At 43.9% G+C, this 14336-nt stretch overlaps 1 protein-coding gene across 1 annotated transcript; it reads right to left on the reverse strand.

Moving 5' to 3' along the window:
* Positions 1-417: 417 nt before the first annotated feature.
* klf6a (Kruppel like factor 6a) lies at positions 418-9978 on the reverse strand. Its single transcript, XM_080752253.1, has 4 exons — positions 9583-9978; positions 6242-6842; positions 4908-5031; positions 418-4015 (listed from the first exon to the last, which is right to left on the reverse strand). The coding sequence occupies exons 1-4, from the start codon at positions 9682-9684 to the stop codon at positions 3964-3966; spliced, it is 879 nt and encodes a 292-aa protein (XP_080608379.1). The 5' UTR covers positions 9685-9978; the 3' UTR covers positions 418-3963.
* Between the last annotated feature and the right edge of the window lie 4358 nt (positions 9979-14336).

Genomic DNA, 14336 nt, shown 5'->3' on the forward strand with positions numbered 1-14336 from the left:
TCAATTTGTGTTTTCAGATATTTAACCACTTGAACCACATCAATACTTAATACACTTGACCTTTCACTGTACTTAGTCTGCTCTTTTTCCCTTCCAAAACTCTTTGCCGAAAATAGCAGATCTACCGATCTGCTGTTTTCTGGTTCTCAGAATATGGACTAGGTTGCTTAGGTTTCAAGTGGTTAATATAAAAAAGGTGGGAAAAACAAAAGATTTGGAGGACCTCCTGTAGTAACTCTGAGGACCCCCTAGGGGTCCCAGACCCCCTGTTGAAGACCCCTGTCTTAAGGCCTGCTTTATACTAATAGTGCGATCTACAATAGTGTGTTTAAATACAGCTAGTCTACACAGACTCCCAACCCTAAAGCCTAATCCTTGAACATAATGCAGTCAACAAATTAAGACAAGCGGCAAAAGTCTGATAAGAATTTCTTATTATTCCAATAAAAAATACATTCATACAGAAATATAACAATTTTGCAAAACAATTTCAAATAAAAATTTCATAAAGCATAAACATAACAATTTTACAAAAGTTTTTTTTTTTTTTTTTGTCTTTTTGTTTCTTATACAAACATTTCTGTTGAGAACAAAGAGCTGTGTTTCGTGTGTTTGTGTGTGTGTGTGTGTGTGTGTGTGTGTGTGTGTGTTTGTGTGTGCGTCTGCATGTGTGTGATAAAGATAGTACGTAACATTTCGGAGGGGGGGGGGGGAGGAATAATGGATGAAGGAGCAAGATAGAGAAGTGATGGGAAAGTATCGGTTTAAAGATGCAAGCAAACATGGAGTAGAATCAAGGCTCAATTACCAGCTGAACAGTATTGGCTGCCATTATTTGGGAGCTATAATACTCTCCCATCCCACAGAAAGAAATAAAACAAATAAACCTTAGCCCCACGGCCAACTTCGATTTCAAGTTTGTACTCGTCCTGTCTCTTTCAGCAACCCGTGTGAAAGCCATGTGTCAGAGCACACTACACACTGCTGCAACATCACATTCTCTCCCTCCACTGCAGCAGGACCTTGACGTTTTCTGCTCATCTAGTCACATTTCTTGTTTAGCAGAGATGCTCCCTCGTTATTTTGATATCTACCCTTTCCAAACATCCTCGCCTACAACAAATTCAAAGAAAAAAGATTCAAAGATTCCCCTAAGCGAATGGGATTTTTTTTTAAGGGCAAAAACGCCATGGCCAGGGGTCTTTGCCAGCGGTGTACATATGCACTGATGGCAGGTCAGCTGAAATGGATGATCTTTATCTGGTTCCAGAGAGGCCATCAACTATACCCACCCCCCGTTCACCCACACACACACAACCCAACCCCCCCCCCCCCCCCCCCTCGGTTTTCATAATACTGTTTCAGCTCAGGCTAGAACAACGCTTCCCCAGACAGGTCAATAACCAACCTACACAGTCAGCAGTCTGTGACAGATTCCATGCCAACAAAGCCTTTAGCAATTCATTACCGAGAGGCAGTACAAGGCAAGGCCTGTCCAACTGCAGCCTGTTAATTACAATAAATCTTTAGCTTTTTCTTCAGTCTTGCTTGCAGGAATGGTAGGTGATGTTGGGTGGGGGTGGGGGTGGGGGGGGGGGGGCAAAGAGGGTGATGGTGGTGGGCCTTAAATTCTCATGCTAAAGCAGCTGCTTCGTATTTTAATTCTGCGTTCTCCTCAAATAGATGCAAAGAAATCTTGCTTTTTGTTTTGTTGGGTTGCGTTAATGGATTACAGTACATACTACACAGTAGTAAATGTTTTTTCTTTTCTTTTTTTTTTAATAAAGGATTTTTTTAAGTGCTCTTCACATACAGCATTTGTCTTACAGGGTCTCTCTGACTCAACCAAATGTGATTCATTATACATCAATTAATTTGGTGCGTCCGTTCAAGGAAGTATCCTAACTAAAACAAAAATAAATAAAAAAAGATATAATTTCCCAAACATGAACATTTTCATACACTAACCTCAAACATAAGACAAAAGGCCTGGGGCAGCTGTCGATAAAACAGAAGAGGTGCAAATCCATAGGTAATTGAGCCTTGAACAAGCTTTTCAAATCACCCATATAACAAATGTGATCTCCCAAAACTGGGCAAACCTCCATCACAGGGCAAAGTCACTTGCATAAGGCACCATTAAGGGTCAACAGTGCATTATCAGATAGAAAATGGAAAGAATGTACAAAAATCTCAAAGAATAGTCCTCAAAGGCAATGGATGAGTGAAATAAAACAACCAATAACTCCATTAATGACTTCTAGGGCTGTCACAATTATTACATAATCGTCTAATCGCAATTATTTGACATAATCATGATTATTTTTCATAATCGTTTCCATGTTGAAAAATGTACAGATGTTTTTTTTTAAGTCAAAAATAGTGGAAATAGCAGATCTACAAGCTCGCATCGCGACGCGTTGTGAGCTTGTAGATCGGCTATTTCCACTATCAATGTTCTTGTTGTCAAATATGTCAGTAGTTTCTTTGTATATTTAGGTTATGTGTCATATCTGCCATGTGCAACTTCAAAGCCTAAAAGCCAAACAGAAATGTAATTGTCAACGACAAAAACACAATTAATTTGTTAATCGCAATTATTTGAGTGACAATTAATCGTCATGTAAAATGTCATAATCGTGACAGCCCTAATGACTTCTGTGTCTGTAAGCAGTGGTGACATTTCCAGCCAAAACGTGAAACAGGCATGAGCATGATGGATGACATTTAAACAGAAGGTAGATCGTCAAGGCTTTATGTACAATGTTGTAACATTTAACCGTTTTGCGTTTTTAGCTGCACGTTTATTGAAAACTATTTGCAGTCCTGATTACAGTGGAAACAGGAAACTGTACAAACCCTAGAACCATGCAACACCTGTCTAATGATACTGAAGTTATAGTATAGTTGTGTTTATACCTCTAAGCACACAAGCTTATACAATGTTTACTACAAATCAATTTTGTAGCTTGTAAAAAAAAAAAAAAAAAAAAAAAAAAGAGAAAGAAATAAGTCATAAACCAGGCTACATAACACATTGCACATTTAGTAGCTGCACCAAAAACACCAAAAAAAGCTCCTCTCTCATACAGTGACTGGGGGGCAGCAGGGGGGGGGGGGGGGGGGGGGGGGGGGGGGTGTTTGGCCCCTGGATCGCTGCCCAGGAGGAGGGGAGGGCAAGTCATCCCCACCCCCCCTTTTACTCATCCAAACCCAAGGCCCCAGTCTTCTTGGGTGCCTGCCTGAGACACAGGCATCTCCTCTCAAGCCCATCCTCACATGACCGGGAGGAGAAAAAAAAAGAAAAGAAAGGAATTTGTTCCCCCCAGAGAAACCCATTCAGTCCTCAGCAATATTGGTACCCAGCCCCCCCCCTCCCTACATCCGCCCCCGTCTGTCTCTCTCGACCTCGATCCTCTCTCGTCTCCGTTCACGGGTGAGGGGGTGGTGGTGGGGGGGCAGTCAGCCAGTCACAGACATTCACAGTGCACACATGCTTACCTCAGACAGTTTTGCGTTTTGTAAAGTACCAGTGTATCTGCTTGTCCCGGGGGGGGGGGGATCGATCGACCCCCCCGAAACATCATGCACCATACATACAATTCACTCATTCCTTTTTGTGTCCGTCTCTCTTTTTTTTTGTGTGATTTTCTTCTTGTTTTTTGTATTTTTTATTTTTTTTATTTTTTACGTCTCTTTAAGTCCTTCTCAAATCGATTCTTCTTCCATCCTTTGATTTTGTCCTCTTCTTCTTCATCGCTGCAAAAAAGAATAAGCAGAGAGGTCCGTAGAGGCACTGGGATTGAGAATGGTGCAAAATGGCATGCTTTGGCTGGAACACGCTCCCGCCTCTCTGCTCTGGGGCAGTTCAACCAAGAGACCGGTCGGTCGGGAGGCAGCGCTTCTTATCTCTCTTCTCCTCCGCTGCGGTTGGTTGGTTGGTTGGTTGGTGCTCGCCCTGCTCTAGATGTGTCTCTTCATGTGAAGAGCCAGATGGTCAGACCTGGAGAAACATCTGTATACCCAGGGAAGAGAAGAAAAGAGAGATCTTTTAGAGTCGACAAATGGTAATAGATTACTGCTGCATAGGGATGGGACGATACGCGATATTATCGTTTATCGCGATAAAAAACACTCACGATAATCGTATTGTGGAAATTTCAATTATGGTGACATCGTCCTCCGTAATGCACTGGGATCAATTCACCTTTTATTTGTCGGGCTGCATATCCGGTACCACTTAAACCCTCTATAATTGGTAAAAGGTACTTATAATATACGTACTTGATACAGTCTTTTGTCACTCTCTATCAAATGTCTTTGCCAAAAAATAGCTGATCTACAAGCTCACAACGCGTCGCTCGGCTATTTTTTGGCAAATGTTCCACCCCAGAATAATGGATTTTGATAATTTTGATAATATCGTAAATCGCGATTTCTTTTGTCACAATAATCGTGATATGAAATGTTCATATCGTTCCATCCCTAATGGTAATAGATTACTGCTGCAATGTTAAATAACGTGCATTCCGAAAAAATAAATGACAAGCTTCTACACTACAGGCATCTGTGAGATTAGCTGTATGTAAAACTTGAGATCCAGTTAACAAGTCTTTGGGATTTCAAAATAATAATAATTCAATGACCTGAAGTGTGCGTGTATAAACTCGTCTTTTAATTTAGCAATGCAAAACACTCAAAACGTGACTAAATTAACTCCCCCTGATTGTTGTCAATCGTTTAAATACACTATCATTGCTTTCAATCTTTCAAAGCATGCTCTTTGTCGCAATGGCACAACAAAAGCACAACACGTCAATGAGGACCCATGCCTTTAATCCTATCTGTCTAAATGGTATACGCAGCGTTATCAGATCTAGGCCATGTTCTTCTTGTTTTTGCCTTACCTGTCACAGTGACTGCATTTAAATGGCTTTGCCCCAGTGTGCTTTCTGAAGTGTCTGGTCAACTCGTCGCTTCGTGCAAAACGCCATTCGCAGCCCTCCCACGAACACCTGTATGGCTTCTCACCTGGAAAATAGAACAAGCATAGAACAAATTGCCTTGTAAGTTTAGTCAGGTAGGAAAAGAATGACGTTTTTTTTTCTTTTTTCTTCAGTGAGCTAAAAGCCATGCTTGGGCACTATGCGTGTCTTTGTTTGTCATTGTTATTTAAATGCATTCAAATGAGCAATGCCTCTGGTCAGACATAAATCATAGACTGACAGACATAGTTGGTAACAAAGTCACTCAAAACCCGGTTTCCACTGAACCTGTTGGATCACATCTCTTCTTACGTTATGTAATGCGAAACATCTCAGGAATGCAAAGAGCGCGCTCTTAGTCTTACGTAGCTGGGATGTAAAAGAAAACAACCGACTTTGTAGGTCAAGAGAGCGAGAGAGGTCCCGTGGAGAAAAAGCCACACGTGCAATTGCACGCTGCTAATCAAAAATCAGACGCGGTCAAATGACCATTCAAACCCGTCCAATTCAGCAGCGCCCCTGCCTACCCCCCGCCCCTCACCCTTTCCCATGGTGAAACTCAATCTGTTTTGAGGGACCGAGTCCCTTTTATCCCCCATGTGCCAGCCCTCCCACCACCCCCCTGCTCTCTCTCCCTCTCTCTCTCACCCAGTCAGTCACATTCCAGTTAGATTAGGTCACAGTTTAGCTATCCAGCCATGCAGAGCTAATACTCGCAGCACTCTGGCTGAGGACATGCAATGTGGACCTTTAATTACATTACACAATGGCCGGACAATGCCATTAGGGTGGAAAAGACTACATTAATAGCACTTCCTTTTTTTTCTACAATACGATATAAGGTTTGTATGTTATATTGTATACATACAATTATAAAGGTTCTTTGGAGGAGAATAAATTGTGCATGTGTGTGTGTGTGAGTGTGTGTGTACGTACAGTTCATGTTCTTTAACACTGAATCTAGTTCAAAGAAAAGCCTTTTTTATGCAACAAGTGAAAATGTGTCAACAATCCCTGCTTTGCTTTCATAGAGCAGTGGTTCTTAAAAGTGGATTTCAGGGACCCTCTGGGTTCCTTTATGGGGGTCTAAATTGACCCTTGCAAGTCTGTAACTTTGACAGTGGACAAATGGAACCAAATGGACCTGTCAGGGTCCATTTGTACACTGTCAAAGTTAAGGGGAGACCTTCAAATGTCAATGTTTGAGAACCAGTGTCATAGCATAGAGGACCCTGACGGGCTGTTTTGCAGCTTACCTGTGTGAGTACGCTGGTGTGCTTTGAGGTGGGAGCTCTTTGTGTAAACCTTGCGACAGCCGTTGAAGTGACACCTGTGTACTCTCCTCCTGCCGTCCGGCGACGCCTCCCCGCCGCAGACAAGTCCCGTCTTTTCCGAACCTTTCCCGATCCCACCACCACCACCGGTCCTGATTTTGACCGGCAAGTGCAACTCGGCGTGCACGCCGGCGCCCCAGCCCTGCATCATCATGCTGCCGGGCTCCGAGCTGGCCTCCGGAGAGGACGGCGGAGTGCTAATGATGGAGGGGCTAAAAGGTCCAGAGCCAACCAAGACGGAGCCCAGGGGGTTGTGGGTAAAGCTGTGTGTGGGCGAGAGCTCCTCGGAACTGTCTGAGGCCTCGCTGCTGACATCCGAGTTCACACTGTTGTTGTCCAAACTGTGGCTGTCCTGATTGTCCTCCTCGTGGTCTACGGGGATCTTTGGGTCAGACTCTGCCTTGGCTTTGTCCCCGCAGGCCAAGATCAGCTTGCTCCAGAGGTCCTCCTGGCTGTCAAACTTTATGTTGGACGTGGAGACGTAAGGCTCATTCTGTAGATATCGCTCCAGCTCCAAGCATGTCTGGACGAGTGCAGAGAAATGAGAAAATGCTATCAGTATACACATCAATAGAAGAATATAGCTTCTTTTTATCTTGAGAATAAAAGGTCATAGAGAGAGAGAGAGACACAGAGAGAGATAGAATACTTGGATGAATGAGAATTGAGAATCCTTGAAATAACTATTCAGGCTAAGGGTACTTATGTAGACATGTGCTTAAAATTGTGCTGTGTGGTCTATTGTGGACGAAATGTTTATCACAGACACAAACAGGAACATTGCTGACTGCCTCTGCACAATTAATAGCAGTAGGACACCACATGTTTGCTAGGCAAGCTTGATGTAATTGTATTCTGCCTGCCTATACACACACAAATATACGGAGAAAAATCCTCAGTGTTGTGTGCAAATAGACAAACGATGGGTCCATGTTTAAGGTTTTATTAATACATCCTACAATATACCACACAGTAGCAGATGCAAAAGAAATGCATCTTGGAAGTGTAATTGGTAGACTGCTAGAGAGCTATGGCAGGATCAAGTCAACATCCCACTGGCACAAGGAGTGTAAGCTCCAGTCGTCTCGCAAACAACCTGTCATGTTATCAGCATGCTCCACATGGGCCTTCATTGTGGGATGAGTGGTGAGTCCATTTGAGCTGAGCTGACAGCCCCGAAACTCTGACCACTTCTGCACCTAAGTGCAAAGGGAGCATTTAAATGTGCATTCTCGTTTCAGCGGTCGGGTGACTCACTGTGGACAAATTTAGAGTCCTTTTAAGGAAGCTGCCCCAACTTCCCCTCTTAACATGAGCCGTTCAGCTCCCTGTCCTCATGCTAGGGGCCTGGCTGACATGCAATCACATCCTTCCTCAGTGTCAGGCCAATGCTCTTAGTGGAGACACACTGGTTTAAGTGTGCAACTCAAAGCTGTGGGACTCTGCAGGCAAGGCCATTCATTATGAGGTGCATATGGCACAGTGTCTCTGACATGGCTCTAGGCATACTCGTAACGCTCTCTTACACAATGTTTTCCAGCTGCACTGGTACCTACTCATGCGAGCTGGAATTGGCCCATCTCTGACATTTGATACTATCATATCGTCTATCCCATGGATGACTCACATGGTGCAAAATGAATGTGCTTCCTTCCAAAACGGAATACAATTAGGATACGAGTACAAAGTGAAATAAAACCAGCAGTGAAAAATAGCCTACTATTAAGCAATTCAGTTAGTTAAATAAAGACGTGCAACGTGAAACACTGCGACAGAAGAGCTCCCTAACCACAACATGTTTCTGCTTTGGAAACAATATGATGCCAACAGCTCAAGTTAAGGGCTCCGTGCCAAAATCACCAAATGCCCTGAAGCAGGTAAAATGAGATCGATTACAATCACGTAATCTAGCTCATTTTACATGATCTTTCTGGAATAAAGCCGAGCAAATGCAGTGCATTCCCTTTAACACACACACTCACTCACACTCACACTCTCACACACACACACACACACACACACACACACACACACACACACACACACACACACACACACACACACACACAGATCTAAAGGTACCCACACAGATGCATCTGCCTGTATTCATTTGAATGAGTAGTAGCCTACATTTTGGACCGAATACGACATAGGTTCACGAAGTGGAGTTCCCGGCCCGGGGGACCCCCAGGGGTCCTTGAGGGGGTATGTAACTCAGTGGGTCCATTTGGTTCCATGTGTACACTCTCAGAGTTAAATTAACATGGTTTTTACAATATAAATTGGGGTCTCAGTCAGAGATAGAAATGCCATTAAATGGGGGTCCGTAGCCTAATGCATGCCAAACTGGGGGTTAGGAATCACTGATAGAGCCATAAAAATCTTCTCTTATATGAGCATATCTTTTAAAATGGGGGTCCGTGAGCTGATAATTGTCAATTTTTGGAGTCCTTGGCCTGAAAAAGTTTGAGAACCACTGGCCTTGCAGTAAGTCTACACACATCCGCTGATTGACGCGAGTTCCTGTCGCTATCTCTCTCCGACACATTTTGGACCGAATACGAGGTGACGGATCCTCTCTCTCTCTCTGTCTGACTGTGTGTAGGTCTCTCTCTCTCTCTCTCTCTCTCTTGCAGAGCTGAAATGCCAACCCTGCCGACGGACTGCCAGGCATCGAAAACACCTGGTTAAATAACTCATGCTGCTCAAAATAATACAGCAGACTGCTTCTTGAACCCCTGCGAGCTGCACTCCATTCATCCTCACAGTCACAGACAGAGCCTGGACTGGAGCTGTCAAAGCACTGATCCACTGTCACTGTGCCCACACATGCTTGTCAACTTCTCCGCATCACAATAACTTACGATATATGGCTCTGACTGGCACGTTTATCAAACATGCACGTTCACGTGTGCCCGGAATGAAAATGTGCAATAAAACGCCATTTAATCCAATTAAACCATCTCTAGTCTAGGAGGACCTGAGACGAGAGTTGTCTCTGTAACATTCCCCTTTTTTTCCTACACAAAAAAAATCCCTTCTCTCCAAAATAGATCTACAAGCTCACGTTGTCTTTGCTTTATGATGGATGCTGGGGTTCAAGTGGTTAATACTAGACTGACTGACACACATTTCCTCCTCATGCGCGCTTAAAAACATCCGTGTCGCGTTCAAAAAAAAAAAAAAAAAAAAAAACACACACCCACACATAAAACACAAGCTAAGTCATTCATAACTTTAAAATGGACTGATGATATATTCACCTGCTGCCAGTACTCCTCCAGAGACGGTAAGGCTGAAAAATAGCCCGTGTCGTGAACTATCTGAAGTTCTTGAAAGATGCTGCACATGGGTAGAACATCCATTTCCAAAAAAAAGCGGTAGAAAGAAAAAGGCGTAAAATCAGCTGCACTTTTTTAGGGAAATATCTCTTCAGATCGAGCGACATGAAAGACAAAATCAAAAAGAAGTGGTGTTGTCAAGTATCCTTGTTGTTGTCGTGCGTAATCTGCGTAAAACTTGCATGCGGCTTCGATGCAAAAAAAAAACCCCAAGACACCCCGTCGTTGAATCGTATATAATACAGCAGATCAGATGATCGGATGATCCGTGCTTGCCGTTCAAGTATGTGTGTGTGTGTTTGCAAACAGTGGACTGGATGGTCGAGGAGAGTCGTGCGCTCTGCAAACTTCCCTATTCAAACCTCGCAGGCAACCCTCCCCCGGCGCGTCTACGCGCACGCAGCGTCCAACCAATCGGCTCTCACCAGCGGGCAGGAGCGCATATGATATCACGCCGGGCCAATCGCGCTCGCCCGTTGATGCGATTTCGCCGTGTCTCCTCTGTGATTGGAGCGTTTGACCCACAGCTCGCTCGCCGTTCATTGGACGACTATTTTTAGAACTGTATATATACGCTGCTGGCCTGCCTGCGATCCGTGGTCTTTCGGTGCTGGAGCTCTAGCTGTGTGTGTGAGAGTGTGCGCAAAAAGGCAGGCTACCACCATGTTTCACCACAGAGTGCGCATGTGAGCCGGTGGCCGCAACACCAGTTTCCTCTTTTTGCTTTTTTGGGAAACATTTAATTCTAATGCAACTTTACCCAGTAGCAGTTGGCCGCTTGCGAGTTGTGACATGATGATGCCACCACTATTGCCTGGCTACCACCCTTGATTACAGATTGTTTCCCCTTCTTTTTCTTTTTTTTCTTCTTCTTCTTTTCCCTTGAAATTAAGTTTTCCCCAGATAGGCTATTGGACATTCTGTGGAAATAAAGTGTCAACTGTCCACATACTTTATGTTCAAAAGTTGTTTTACGTGAAGCATGTTTGTCAGATCAGTTCTGATGAAGTGCAAGTAAAATTCCACACCATACACAGAATTGCTGCAATAACTTTTAACCAATTGAACCCCAGCATCCATATTCTGGTGCAAACATTTGCCGAAAATAGCAGATCTACAAGCTCACAAAAGTGGTCCAAGCATAGAGCCAACTCAGATCCAGTTTACCAAGTCAAGAGTTTGAGTAGGCTAGGCCAGAAGTGTATTCATTTTGTATTATGGTCCTATGACATCAAACATTTTCATACTTGGCATGTTTGATGATTGATTGATGCATATTGTGGGCTTTACTGTAATGCAATGCAATGTATTATAGAACTTAAGTTAAATGTTTTAAGATTTTGTTTTTGTTTTTATCATTATGCATCTTACATAGATTTGACATCCTGTCTTGCCTTGTGCAATGGGATTCCACATTCGTGCCTCACGACAAGTTTCAACATCCATAATGCCACTTGCATGCGTTGACATGCAGGCATCTTCCACCGAGAGCGTCTCTCCTCATTCCACAGACCGCATTCCACCACATGTTTATTTGCCAATGGCATTACATCATGCAACGTATTCTTATCGGGTTCCTCTTTGGAGGAGGACGTACAGATCGAGGAAACCCGTAAAAGCTCAAGTCAGGAGAGGCCAGTAGTCTGAGTCCAGCCAGGGGTGTCACACCAAATGCAGGGCCCTGCATGGGTACAAGGATTCACTCCCATTTTGTGCTTTAACTATTGAAAAATAGCAGACATACAAGCTCACTCGGCGCCACGCTGTGAGCTTGTATATATCTGCTATTTTTGATAAATCGTGAAAATGTGTGCAAGTCTTTGAATATTTCAAATCCTTCTAAGGTTTTTTGAAAAACCTACGTTTCGAATGTCAGTGGTGCTCAGACCTTTTCATATCAAGGACACCAATCTCAAAATATTTAGTTCCAGGGACCCCCCAGAAGCAAAATTTGAGTTACAAACGGTCGCTTAAAAAATACATATATTCAAAGATTTGCACACATTTTCACGACTTTTCAAAAATAGCAGATCTACAAGCTCGCAGCGAGCGAGCTTATACTGTTTTTCAATAGTATAAAATAATTGGCCCCTAGTAACTCAGTCCCACTTTCCCCCCCTTGTGACACCCCTGCCAGTCTGAGTCCAGCAAATTGCATAAGTTCATCATGAAGTCAATTGGCTATGAGAATACAGCATGGCACGCTACCCGGCGCAAGATGAGACAAACAACATTTTTGGACAGAACCCACATTGTTTTCCCGAGTGGCCGTCCTCTCCGCTTCCAGCCCCAGCGGAGGACTGAGCTTCTATTGTGTCACTCTCAGGGCTGCAGAGCCATATTTGTCACTCATAGCATCTGATTTAGTCATATGGTGATGCAATGTGTCTTCTGAACCCAGGACCTGGCCTCAGAAGTCCCTTTAAAAGGAATTTCAGTCGGCCTTTGTGTCACTAATGGGAGCTATTCATTATGTCTTGCCCAGGCCTCACTGGACATTTTGGCAGTAGAAAAAGTTCAGCGGGTCCATTCACAATAACGGACCTTTCTTTTACAAATCACAAATGTCCCGAGCGGGCATGGGAGGAGTAAGGCGATGCTTGGTTTATCATGGCACACTAATATAGCAACCTTGATCGTTCATGCATCTCAGACTTTGTCAGAGGTCCTGACACTATCTGTGTGATGAATCACAGGGCTACCGTTGGCTCCCTAAGGAGCATTAGCGCTGAGGTCTAACCGTAATCACATCTTACAGAAGGCCCCTCTGATGAAGCATTTAGAGAATGCGCGGGGTGCCGCATGGCAGCTTTTATCTGGGAGAAGCCAGGTTCCACAGCTTTTATCATCGTTATGCAATCCCAGCCCGGGCAGTAGCCACAGGAAAGAGCAATTACAGGATGACCCATTTTAATACATCACTGTCAACTCAATCAGTGAGTTGTTCTACGGGGGTTTTTCTGGCTAACCTTGGCGCAGTGGAGAGACTGGAGACCCTCTGTTGTTCTGCTCTCCATACCAGGGACGTGCTGGCCATTGGGAAACGCGGGACAACTCCCGAACGGCCGGTTCATTCCCGGCCAGTCCAGGCCGGCCATTAGGAAAAAAATAAAAATAAAATGTCAGCCTTCGTTCCATTTTGGGGGCTGGGCGGCCAACAAAGTAAATCGTCACTGTCAGACAGAAACCTTGTATCTCCAAGTTTCAAATTTGTACATTATTTCGCAAAGCAAAGCCTGCGATTAACGATTTAATTGTGTTTTTGTCGTTGATAATTACATTTCTGTTTGGCTTTTAGGCTTAGAAGTTGTACATGGTAGATATGAAACATAACCTAAATATACAAAGAAATTACTGACATATTTGACAACTTACTACTTAAAAAATAACTTTGATAGTGGAAATAGCCGATCTACAAGCTCACAACGTGTCGCGATGCGATGCGTTGTGAGCTTGTAGATCTGCTATTTCCACAATGTTTGAACTTTTTTTAAATATATGAACATTTTTTCTACATGGAAACAATTATGACGATTATGAAAAATAATCACGATTATGTCAAAAAAAATCACGATTAGACGATTATGTAATAATTGTGACAGCCCTAATTGTGGTGGAAGACACAGGGGTGCAGAGCAGTCGAAGTAAAACTAAGTAAGTACAGTATGTGTCGACAACTGATTCTGAAGCAAAATCTCTTTCATTCTTTCACAGCCAGCACCAAGCAAGCAGTTAGCAAGGAGCACTGTACAGCACCATCAATAGAGATGCATCATCCTGCGTGGGTGAAGGAGGCCGTGGAAAAATTTGTCCAAGCTTAAATAAAATGAGAATAAATATAATTGATTGGAAATCAATGCACATACATCATTCACTCTTTTGTAAGAAGGAGAAATGGACGCAGGGAGAGGAGGATGGGGGGGGGGGGGGGGGGTAGGGATCAATATTCATTGGAATCATAAATCAGGAGTGAGCCAGCGCTCGCGGGGAGAGATGATGATCGTTGGCCTGGTTTTGGATTACATACTGGGCTGAGGCCGTCCAGCTTGCAAATGTGTCTCAGCTTTGCTGCTGTTCCCCCACCACACACACACACACACACACACACACGGGCGTGCACGCACGCACAGAGACGCAGGGACGTGCAGAGAATGTTAGAGAGGCAGGGGCTGAAATCTCTAAAAGGGCCTTTTGGTGAAAATATCGAAAATAGCAGAACTCCAAGCTCACAACGCGTCGCAGCACGGCACGTTGTGAGCTTGTAGGTAGGCTATTTTCGATATTATTGATTTCTACACAGAGAGGGTTATTCTTTCAACATACGATGCATTCAAGTTCAGGCAATTCTCTTGAATGCTGCCTTCATCTACCGGTATGGCATGGAAAGAGGGTACTTGCATTTGTTTCACCATAGTAAAAACTGCATTCATGGTCTGGAGAGGGAACTTTTTTTACAGAAGGATAAAAAGGCAGGGGCTCAAGCCCCCCTTGATGTCTATGTGTGCACGTGCCTGCAGAGACGCGCAGATCACATGCACGCACAAGCACGCGAGCACACGAACGCCACACACACACACACACACACAGGCAGAAACAACTTTAACACTGAACAAGGCCCCCTCTTCCTCATTGAAATGCATGGATGGTTTTCGTGTGATGTCGGCCTTCCGTCGCGC

The sequence above is a fragment of the Nannobrachium achirus genome (genome assembly GCF_963921795.1).
Source record: "Nannobrachium achirus genome assembly, chromosome: 21".
Taxonomy (NCBI): domain Eukaryota; kingdom Metazoa; phylum Chordata; class Actinopteri; order Myctophiformes; family Myctophidae; genus Nannobrachium; species Nannobrachium achirus.